The sequence below is a fragment of the Brachycentrus maculatus genome, unplaced genomic scaffold (genome assembly GCF_059751285.1).
Source record: "Brachycentrus maculatus isolate JH-2025_06_01 unplaced genomic scaffold, ASM5975128v1 h1tg000495l, whole genome shotgun sequence".
Taxonomy (NCBI): domain Eukaryota; kingdom Metazoa; phylum Arthropoda; class Insecta; order Trichoptera; family Brachycentridae; genus Brachycentrus; species Brachycentrus maculatus.
The window spans coordinates 335,355-348,239 of record NW_028281242.1 but is presented as its reverse complement, the minus strand read 5'-3'; the positions used below and the strand labels follow the sequence as shown (position 1 = coordinate 348,239).

Below are 12,885 nucleotides of genomic sequence, written 5' to 3'. Positions count from 1 at the left end.
CTATGTCATGAGATTGATCATACATCTATTTAAAAAAAAGATCAGTGTGATTAATTGATAGGTCACCTCATGACTCATGATAAAAAGTGCCTTAGTTTTAGAAATATTTCCACTTTTATGAATTTTCTGAAAATCTACCCCTTAGTTAAGTTTTTTTAATTAAATTAAAATAGATTTCAATTCTGAAACGAAAATTAGAATCATAAAATATGAAAAATTTAAAAAGTGGCATTCAAAAAACTGATCTAAGGCGTGGATGTTCGGAAATTCATAAAAGTGGAAATACCTAAAAAACTAAGGCACTTTTACAAAGGTCATATTTTCATTTTTGGTGATTCATAAGCTGGCCTAACACCCCTTAAAAGGAATTCGTCGGATTATGGGACACCCTGTATATTAATTATTGTTTCATACCTGATGGGTATTGAATATAGTGTGTTTGCAGCCAACGTCTTCCAGCGCCTTTTTCCATATTTCTTCACCGTACTCCAACTGAAACAAAATAAGAATAATATAAAATAAAATAAATTATCATTCCGGACGCCTCACAGTGGGGTATATTGGCGATCTGGGCGGCCAATATTATTTTTCGTTCTAAATCGATTCCAAATATGCCTTTTGACTAATTCATTGTATTATATGGAGATATTTTTTACTTATCAGTAAAAAAAAAAAAAAAAAATTTTTTTTTTTAATAAATGCAAATCGTAGTAAATAATTTAAAAAATATTAGTCCGAGAAAGATGGCCATGGTTCCTCGTCCGGACACAGTTCTTCTTCCGCTTTTAATATAAGCGATTTCTTCATTTGTTATTTTTTTTGTTTCCTTTATAAATCGTATTCTTATTGGACGACGATAACGTGGTGAAGAAGGAATTGGGTTTTGCCAAATAACCTTATTATTCAAGGAACAAATAAGTTGTAGGGGCACAAACGAACTCTGAAATATGTTTGCATCGGAGTCTGCATCATTTAAAAACGTTTGTTTATATTGAGCTTGTTGTGCTCCATCACAACCCCACTTGCACATTTAAACTAATGTTTCTCTTTCTTTTTTATTTAAATTTTGTAAACATTCTTCTAAATGTGTCAATAGTCGCGTGGTAGTGTGATCCATTAAACTCTGTAGGTTTACTTCGGCACAAGTTTCAGTTACTCTGTAAGCTTTCTTAGCAGGGTAACACTCGAGTTTTGCTTTTTGTAAGATACTGTAACACGGGTATAGTTTTTTATGAGAACTCCTTACTATTTCATATTGCCTTCTCGAATGATCGGCTTCAACAAAAATAGATAAAGCCTGTGATGGAGTCAATTGCGTTATCCGGATATTTTTTTGCTGGCAACGAGAATACGCTTTCTTATATTTGGTAGCACGCTTAGGTGTACAGATAATTTCTTTCAACACCAAAGAAGCATCTCTCATCCCGCTTTCTCCTAACTTTGACCAAGTAGCATGGGTGAGCACACCTAATTCAATATGTTTGCGCAAATCTTCAGTTTTCCTTCTTTTGCTTCTCTGACTTGATTCACCAAACGACTTTGATGGTCGTCCTGATCGATTCATTACCCAAGGAATTGTAAAAGTTCCGTCAAGCCAATTTTCATTTTTTATCAAGAAAGTTTCCTCCTTTCTGAGTGCATTAGTCTATCTTCGTTTCATTTCAGACTTGAAATGCGAAAAATCGTTTTTAATTTTCATTGCACACTCGTCAGAAAAATTATCTAATTGTAAAAGGTACTTTTGCAAGCATTCTAATTTTTCATTAATTTTATTAGCGTTTTGTTGCTGCATGATAATAAATAACTGTTTTCTAGTCATTATTCTAACATCTACTGGTCCTAAAATAAAAATGTAACAATTTAAAGATAAAAAAATGTACGTAGTTCAGTTTTCATTATTGTGCTGACTCATCTTAAAAGAGCGATTTCTTGCAAAAGAGCAAAATTCTGCGAAAAAATTTTCAATTTATATAAAGAAAGAGGGCTAAGCTATTTAATACAATCAAAATTATAGCCGGATAACACTCGGAAGCACAACTAAATATCCTTTATTTAAAAAAAAAATGAAGGAAAAATCCATTTAAAGGCACTTATTTAAATTAGTTTTTTTTTAGTAAATATGTTAGCTATTGCAACTTAAATCTATGTACAATACACTATCTTACCTGCTTGATCACAATCCATTATTAAATTGTATACGTGTAATACAAAAAAAAATAATAATCACTGAAATGTTTGCGTACTAAACGAACAGCGAAAGAGAAACACGTGCACTCACAATAACAACAACTTTGCGACTGACCATTAGACACGTGAGATGTGCGTGGGGGGGATACAATTATTGCGTGTCATCAACAAAATACTCTATTTCATGTTGATATATTTTTCATACACCTGCGACAATATTTTTAAAAGTGACTTTTGGCCGCCCAGATCGCTAATATACCCCACTGTGCGCCTCGAGTCCTTGTTTTAGTGAGAAAGAGTTGAGAGAAAGCCCACAAGAGGATGGTCTCTCTGGATAAAACTGAAAAAGATATGACTCTAAGACCGACCAAATATGAATGAAATAACAGGGTGGTGTTAAACCTCTTGAATGTTGATAATAATACATACATAACGACTTTTATGTAGTGCGTTCCCAAAGTACAACCATTTAAATTACGCATTTTTATCGATTGTTGCGCGGTAAAATCAATAATCCTGAAACTATTCGGAGCATTGGTCTGTATGTTCCCGATAGTTACCTAAGACAGCGTCGCCATAGATTGTTTCACATTCCTATGCACAGGACCAACCTGCCGATCGTTATGCCTGTAAGAAGAGCTACCGCTATGTTGAACATTATCACATTAAATATTGATCTGTTCCACGTGTCCGAAGGAGTTTTCCGAAGCCGGATTCTTCTACACCTTTAAGTCTTCTTGCTTACTTTTAATATAAACGCATTGAATATTGTTTGTTGTGTATGTATATATATATATATATATATATATATATATATATATATATATATATATACATATATATATATATATATATATATATATATATATATATATATATATATATATATATATATATATATATATATATATATATATTTATTTATATATATATATATATATATATATATATATATATATATATATATATATATATTTTTTTTTTTTTAATAAAATTTAAAAAGTTTGAATTGAGCCAATAAAAACGAAAAAAGAGATTTACTGAATTTTACCAAAGCGTTGATAATTTTTAATGTAATTGGCACTGGTTTTACTATTTAGACACGTGTTTCCATATTAAAATCTTCGACGAATATTCTAACACCCAAGTCATAGAGGAAAGGTAATTAAAATACATACGCAGATATACCATATAATATTTCGTAAGCTGTAAATCATACCTTTCATAACCAGATTTTCAGACGAGGCACGGCAATATATCTTAATATTATTGTATTGTGTTCTGGAACAATACTTGTACTAATTTATCAAGCATTTGAGTGACTGAATACTTGAACTTGTATTTCAAACTTTCTTCGGTAAGATTTGATGGCACCATAATTTATAGGATTTTAAGAATCTAAGGGTAACATAATTTATTGTACCGTGAAAACTTTTAAGGATAATAAATAAACTAAAAAGGGTCTCATATAAATCAACCTGAACTTTTAATGTACATATGTATGTTAATGTATATACACACACACACACACACACATATATGTGTATATACACATATATATATATATATATACATATATATAAATATATATATATATATATATATATATATATATATTTATTTATATATATATATATATATATATATATATATATATATATATATATATATATATATATATATATATATATATATATTTATATATATATATATGTATATATATATATATATATATATATATTTATATATATATATATATATATATATATATATATATATATATATATATATATATATATATATATATATATATATATATATATATATATATATATATATATATATATATATATATATATATATATATATATATATATATATATATATATATATATATATATATATATATATATATATATATATATATATATATATATATATATTTATATATTTATATATATATATATATATTGTAGGTACATAGTCAATATTCCTCAGTCTTCTTTTGCTCCTTTTTCCGAAATTTGACTCATAATTTTTTTTTATATATATATATATATATATATATATATATATATATATATATATATATATATATATATATATATATATATATATATATTTATATATATATATATATATATATATATATATATATATATATATATATATATATATATATATATGTATATATATATATATATATATATATATATATATATATATATATATATATATATATATATATATATATATATATATATATATATATATATATATATATATATATATATATATATACATATATATATTTATATATATATATATATTGTAGGTACATAGTCAATATTCCTCAGTCTTCTTTTGCTCCTTTTTCCGAAATTCGACTCATATTTTTTTTTGCCGTTCTTTCTTCACTCATTCATTCCACATGCCCTAATTATCTCAACACATAAATCAACCTTGCATATTTTCTTATTTTACCGCTTGAACATCTATCATTCATCGTTGTACCGCGCTGAGAGATCGCATTTCGACTGCATTCAGTCAATTTTTATCCTTCGTTTGACAAACTCAAGCTTTGCTTCTATATACATATATAAATATATATATAGGGTTGGAAGAAAGACTTTGTTGTGTTTTGCCACTGTTTGATATTGAAAAACACACATGTTGTGCCTAACGAGGCACACAGTAGATATATTTTTGATTTTGTTTCTTTGCATCATATATCTAGTCTTGCATGTTATTAAATTGTTTCAACTTCTCTTGTATTCAGTCATATTTTTTGTTATTCTCCACCTCTACTCTCGCCAGAATTCCCATCACATCTTTACGCTGTCACACATGAACACGAGTTAACATACATATATGCAAAAATTACAGACGAACGTCAAAAAAATTACTTGATTAGCCTCAGACATCCGAATTATCTTTTTAAATCACTTACAATTTCAAATTGTTACTTATATATTATTTATTGATTCGGCATTAACTTTGTGGAATGACATAATTATTTTATTAAAATTAAACACTTGAATAATCCACTTTATAGAGTTTTATTTTTATTTACGACTAGTTTCGAAAACGACAGTTGTTTTCATTTTCTGGTACAAATTAAAACGTTTTAATTTGTACCAGAAGATGAAAAGAACGGTCGTTTTCGAAATTAGTCGTAAATAAAAATAAAACTCGATTAAGTGGATTATTCAAGTGTTTAATTTTGTTACTTTTAATTATTGAAAGTAACAATTTGAATTTTTTTTTTATTACGAGGCAATTACTTATCCAAGAGGTTGGGGAAAAACAGGAAGAAAACTTCTGGATTCACTCCTAAGTTTGGTTCACCCAAGTAAAAACTATTCGAGGGTAACAGAAAAGCGAACTTCCTTAATCGCTGAAGTTAGCGAGGTCAATATTATTGTGGTTTACCTACACAAGTCTATTTTGCCAATATCCTCATATATAATTATCACAATTGATGTATTATGGATGAAATATGATATATCGTAGTCATACAGGAGAAAGCGACCATGTGCATTTTTTACAAAAACGTGATCATTGACTATTTGATATCTTACTAGCTTATTATTGCCCTGAAAAAATTCCAAAGCGATTTTAAACTTAGAAATATAATATATTGACTTGTTATAAATGACTAACATAACTTATAACTTGTTTTAATGTTTTAGAATTTAAAAAAAAACATGATGATGACAAGGTTCTTGTCGAAACCGGTTGGTTAACGTCTACTAATAATAAAAAATGGTTTAAACAAAGTTGTATAATTTTATAAAATTTATAAAATGTGCCACAAAGTATCTGCGAAAAACATTCAAGAAATTTTATTTTTATATTCAAATCATCGTGTTATTCCACAAAGTTCATGCCAAATAAATTAACCATATATGTACATATATAATGTCACACATTTCACTTACAAAATTACTGTATACTGTCGCTTATTCCCCTCCCTACAGATATCTATCTCATCCTGGCGAGCAGGAACCCAATTATGTACAGACTTTTGGTTGTTTTTTTGAAATTGAATGGAATATATTTATAGTTTAATAATAAGTCTATCATATTTTATAATTAAGGAAAAATATGAAATTAACTTGACATTGGCAAAAGCAATGTATTTCATATGCAACGCCATTCATTCTATATTTTTAAAAAAAGTGCACGTAATTACCATAACTTAAAAATATGATGAAGAATTTTACATTGCAGAAATTTTTAAAAAGGCCTCGCGTAAAATGATTTTCGTGTTTTATACAGAATTGCTACCCTACTCCATCTAAGCACGTACGAGCGAGAACACCCTTCCCTTATGCACTATATAATACTTGAAAAGCTCACATCATAAGACAGGTACCCAAACAATGGCGTTTTGTTAAAAATAACTTCATTTTGTGTACAAAATAAAGTATTATATTATACTATGAGGAAAATAGTAGGTATTCTAAAGCAGGGTGAAAATTTTGCGACTTGTCAATTCAGCGGTTCGTGTAGAACATCACGGCAAAAGAAATGACGACTTCTTGGATATATTAAATATATTGAAATTTGTGAAATCAAATTCGAAAATATATTACTGAACGTATGGATTGTATGAAAACAAATCAGACACTAAACCTGTTTTTTTTTCTTCCTTTATTTTTGAAGGGATATATTAGTAGGTATATTCTGAATAATATTTAGAAGTATATGTATACATATAAATATAAATATAAATATAAATATATATATATATATATATATATATATATATATATATATATATATATATATATATATATATATATATATGTACATATATATATATATATATATATATATATATATATATATATATATATATATATATATATATATATATATATATAAATAAAAAATATATATACCATGCTGGAAGTCCCGGATTCGATTCCCAAGAGGGTCAAAATAAATATTAGTGATTTTTCAGTCGAATCAGGTACCTGAAAGGGAAGGCTGATCACATTTCCTTCGTGTATATTTATATATTTATTTAAATATACTTATACACGTTTTTTGTGTTCGTCCTACCGATTTTTTTTCTTCACGGTGTTCATTTTAAAATTCTGGGTGCCATCTTTTGGCACCCTAACTTGCGACATGTCCTGCCCGTTGGCATTTTAATCTCGCAAATATCTGAATTGCGTGTAAAAATATACATGTGTGTAAATGCATATACCATGAAAACACTTTATCGTTTTTTATTTTTTATTTTTATAATAAACATTTATGCATTCGCACGTAATAAGTTGGATATTAGTTTCATTCTACGGGCACCAAATGGTCACACCATTTCACATATTGTTTGTGGGATTCGGAAAGGTAAAGGTCTGTGTTATTAAGGATCCCTTATCTGAGACCTTCACGTGCTTGGACGTATTTCCCGCAGCAACTCGCAAGTGTGCGAATATTTGGAATGGACGTAAATTGAGGGGTTCGCAAAGCGAGGGAAGTGAGCGGATAGCAACTGGCGTGACCCTTCCAACACCGAGGACATATTTCACAATCAGGTCCTTAGCCTTGAACCGAAATGAAAAAGGACTCAGCTACATAAGAAGGATGCTTTTATTAAGTCACGTATAATTCTGCAAACTGCTTAAAATATATTGTTGTGACTTGAGAACAGTTGAAATATTTTGGACGATACTTACTAGTAACTAATTGACGACATTTTCTCGGCACTTTCTTTGTTTTTTCGACATGATTTTTTTTTCTACATGAAAATTTTCATTCTATGCTTTAAATTTATTTCGTGATACGATTAAAATTTCATTTGTTTATTCAACAATCACTTTGTGGTAATCTTTAATTCTTTATCTGAAATCTTTTAACTTTTAACTAAAATTTTACTAGGTTATACTAATATTTCTTAAAATCTATTATAACACGTGTTTCGATGCATTCCGCATCATTTTCAAAAACTATATTACGGTGTTTGAAAATAATGATTCTCAACCGATCTATTGAAATTTAGGTTTTTTTCGAAAAACGCGATCTCAACCTATCCATTGAATTAGTACTCACATATGAAAGAGATCCAAGACCTTTGCATATACACAATTTTCAAAAATGTATGCAATATGGTTGTTCAATAATGGGCAGAATGGTGAACGAAAAATCATTTTTAAAAATATACTTTTTCGAAATTCCTTACCATTGCTTCCAATAATAATAAAATTTCATTTGTTGATAAAAAAAAAACCCTTATCCGCACCCAATGGTGCATAGGGCACTGCATCATATAAACGCAGTGTTATCTTGATCGTTTGCACATGAAGGAAAAGTGATCAGCCTTCCGCTTCAGGTACCAGTCCAGGGTAATATTGAATAAATATTACAGTGAAAAAATCACTTATATTTATTTTACCCCCCTTGGAAATCGAACCCGGGACCTTCAGAACGGTAGCCGAGCGTGCTGACCATTACACTACGGAGGCGGATTGTTAATAAAAAAAGATGAAAAAGTTTACTTTTAAAAAGCCTACATTTTTCGTTTTATATATTTGTTTGACAAGAATACCGATGTTTTTTTTAAATGTTAATGAATAAAATTATGTTTAAGTAATATTTTACTGTATTTCAAGAGATAAAGGAATTTTCAGGTTTAAGCGAATTATTTTAAACTTCTCACGTTCCTTCTGAGATCCTTGAAATAAGGTCCTTTCTTGTCCGTACACGAATTAAAACTTCGAGAATTCCAAACCGAAAGCGACAAAGCATATCCAATAAATTTTACGGCTATTCAAACGATTCGGAGTAATGAAAAGAAATGAAAAATATAATTAAAATAAGGAAAGGCACCCTGATTTTTTAAGAGCAAATAATATTAATTCCTTTTTTAATATTTAATTAAAGCCAGACTCCGAAGTGTGGTCATAGGAACATTTATAAATTAACCTATTCAATAATAAAACAACGACGTTATAGCTATTTCCTCTTTTATTTTAATTAACAAGGGTTTAGTCGTTACGTACATCATCAGGCTGGCGATGTATTGATGAAATTTGATGATGTCGGTAATGATGAAACTCGGTCGCTGGTCAAATAACATATCGTTGTTTTATTATATAAAATACAGTTCCACCAAGAAATATCAGGCAGAACACGACAGGTGTTTTTAACTTCTGGCTTATTATGTTTATAATATAAGGCAGGGTTTTAATTTACAAATTTTTATGGTAAAAACATTATAGAGTAGAATTAAAAAAAAAAGTAGTTTAAACAATAATTTTCGACAATGTATTTATATGTATATATATATATATATAAATATATATATATATATATATATATATATATATATATATATATATATATATATATATATATATATATATATATATATATATATATATATATATATATATATAGTGTGTGTGTGTGTGTGTATTATAAGAGCCGAATATTACCAAGCAAGAAATGAGGACAAAATGGATACGTGTATTTTTTCTACGCTCTTTTTTGAATGACGTAGCGGAAAGTGCGTAATGGGGCTCGAAGGACCCTCAACTACCGTAAAAGCATGGAGCAGTTTATTGCCGAAATGTAGGCAGTCGTTATCAAATTATCTTTCTAAAAATATGTTCTCCGCTCTTTTACGTTTAATATGGAATATGTGTATGTAACATACAAAGAAACTCAATGTCTAAAATATGTTGTAAATATATTTTTATTCCACATGATAAATAGGGAGCAGCCAATTTTCGTTGTGTCGACAAAAGTATTTTGACATCTCAACCCGTTGCAGGCCTAACACTTCGCGACAGAGGTAGAAACTCAGATATAAGAAAAATCTGCGATGTTGAAGATGTTGTGCGATGGGGAAGAGAAAGAAGACGTTCCTGGAGAGATCATGTGAGAAGAGCGAGTTCGGATCGAGTGGTGAGGGTAGCAGCGGACAGCGGCATAGGCGGGATCAGACCCCCAGGAAGATCACCTAAACGATGGAAGGATAGCTGGTCTTCCATCTCCCAGGAGCGACCCGAGAATTACAGGACCTAGTCGTAAAAGAAGAAGAAGAAGAAGAAGAAGAACATACATAGACAAAGTAAAATATAGATGTCTGGGTATTTGCAGGAATAATGACCCGTCATAAGTTGGTTTAATTTAACCCATGATTGAGAACCACACTATACTTTTTTTTCACATGATATTCAATTTTTCAAATTAAATTAAAAAAATCCCAATCCAACCATATATAGCTCTAGTGAACTCATAGCTACAGTGTCATGAGGTTAATGATACGTGTATGAGTTCCAAAAAATAAAAATAAATCGAATAGTGTGGTTGTCAATCATGGGTGGAATGGTAAATGTTACACTCGTGTAAAGTGATCACTTAACCAGAAAATGACAGGCCATAAGCCCTGTAAATACTCATAATTCGATATTATTCTTAATCAATGTTCAGTCGAAATGTAAAAATAACTCATTAGTGGAGAAACCTAGATTTGTGAACAAGTATTTGGACACACAACACATTTAATTTACAGCATAATAACGAATGGTACCAATTGTTTGTATCATGTATTATTCAATTTTGGGTGCTCTGCCAATAAAAAAAATAGTAAAAAAGTGTTTGGAAACACAAAAACGTTGGGAAAGAATCTATTTTTAATGTACTATATATTGTTAAAACAAGAATTCTAATACCATTTTAATAAAATAAAGGATTGATACGAATAAGCCCCAAATCAGTTACAAGGCAGGCTGCGTTTGAAAGATAATATTTATAGGGTAAAGTAATTCGGATAACATTTTCTTTCACAAACCTTTCACATATTGTGAGTGAATTTGAAGAAAAGTTTGGTAATGTACTTATTTTTTAGTCATGATATAAGGCGTCACTTACTCTTATATAACGGTATTAATTTTATGTTAAAAACTTAAATGAATTATTAATTGAAACACCATTTTTTTACAATTGAACTTTATTATTAAATTCTCTGTATTAAAGAATATGAATCAAGCTGTGATAAAGTGGTATATTAACCAATGAATTTAAGCCAGAATTTATTACAGCAAAAAATCAATTAAAATACAAAATAATATTATAACTAAAATATTTCTTCCACGTCTTTTGATCGAAAATTGCTTCGTAGGGATTAATTAATAAAGCAAAACTAACTAATTAATAAACTGATTGTTTGACTATGTGAGTGTTCGTGAAATTGGACTGAGTTGAAACATTACATAGAAATTAATGTAAAAAGTGGAAATAAATTGGAGCAAAAATCATCCTTCTCAATTTTTTTCGGGACATTAAAAAAAATTAAACTTTCTTCTGTAATGTCTTTATATCTCAACACAGAAGAAGGATATGGAGGTCTGGGTATTTACAAGGCTTACGACCTCTCGTAGGCTGGTTAAGTGATCATTTTACACACGTGTAACATTCACCTTTCTACCCATGATTGACAACCACACTACTCAATTTTTTGGAACTATTACATATTATATATCCTATATATACTACGACATAAAGTGATCAGTTGAATCAGCCTATGACAGGTTTTAAAGCCTGTAAAAACCCAGACCATTCCATATTCTTCTTCATCGTTATTTAATTTGTTCAATGTTTTCATGTTCAACTCGACATTGTCGGTTGACATTGATATTGTGGTGTGTTTTTCATTTCGTACAAGGTGTCTTTGACTTGAGCTTTGACCTCCTCCCCCCTTTTCCTCCCTCCCTCCCTCTTCCAGGTATTTTTACAAATGTGGAATTTTTTACACAGAACAGTATAAAAAACATATACAATACTACTTTATGCGATGTAACTGTCCTGTTGAATTCCCAAATAAAAAAAAGTAAAGATACTGAAAAATTTCTATCAACCTTTGGGGAGTTTCGTCTGTGGAAAAATTATTACTCTGGACAGATCCTAATGGTCCCTTTTACCTTGGGAAAAATTGGATACCTGACCCCCATAACAATACTGTGAGATTTGGCAAGGTTATATTTTATTAATACTTATCTACCTGTCGCGACCGACTGCCGAATTATTGGAGTCCATGTGCAGAATACTAATATGCTTCGCCTCGCCACTAGCCCATATTTTGATTAACTGCACGATTTAATGATATGAATGTCCGAATTTATATCAATTTGTTTCGTAATATGTTATAATGTAACGAGCGGTGATAATACATTACAGAGAAGTAAAGTTAAATGAGAAATACAAGCCAAAAATTATTGTTTTGTTTAAATTCTGCCCGTTTTTCCAGTACATAACATAAACCATAAATCTGACAAAGCCAGACTTAATCTAAATAAAAAGAATAAAAAAAATATATTGAAATAAAAATGACCTTTTATGTCCTACACTTTCATTAACTAACTAACCATCACGTCACTCATCTCAGGGGTGGGCAGAGAGACCAGAGCACCATACCACTTTGACTTTGCAGGCATTCTCCGCCTCTTCTTTTCGTCATTAAAAAAAAATCAGTTAAAAAAAAAGAATTCACTAGATATTTATATTTTTAACATATCTTTGTATTAATAATTTTTTTGACATCTCATAAAAGGTGAAGAAGAATATGGAAGTCTGGGCATTTACAGGGCTAACGATCGTCATAGGCTGGTATGAGTGATCAAATTACACACGTGTATTATTCACCAATTCTACACATTATAGAAATCACACTGCTAAAATTCT

The 12,885-nt window shown here is 29.3% G+C and overlaps 1 protein-coding gene across 1 annotated transcript in view; it reads right to left on the bottom strand.

The window, feature by feature from the left end:
- Positions 1–12,885, bottom strand: part of LOC148301980 (soluble guanylate cyclase 89Db-like) — a 67,316-nt gene that overhangs the window by 24,547 nt on the left and 29,884 nt on the right. Inside the window, exon 3 of the mRNA XM_088272375.1 lies at positions 415–492. Within this exon, the coding sequence (XP_088128501.1) occupies positions 415–492 (78 nt within the window). The remainder of the gene's footprint in view (positions 1–414; positions 493–12,885) is intronic.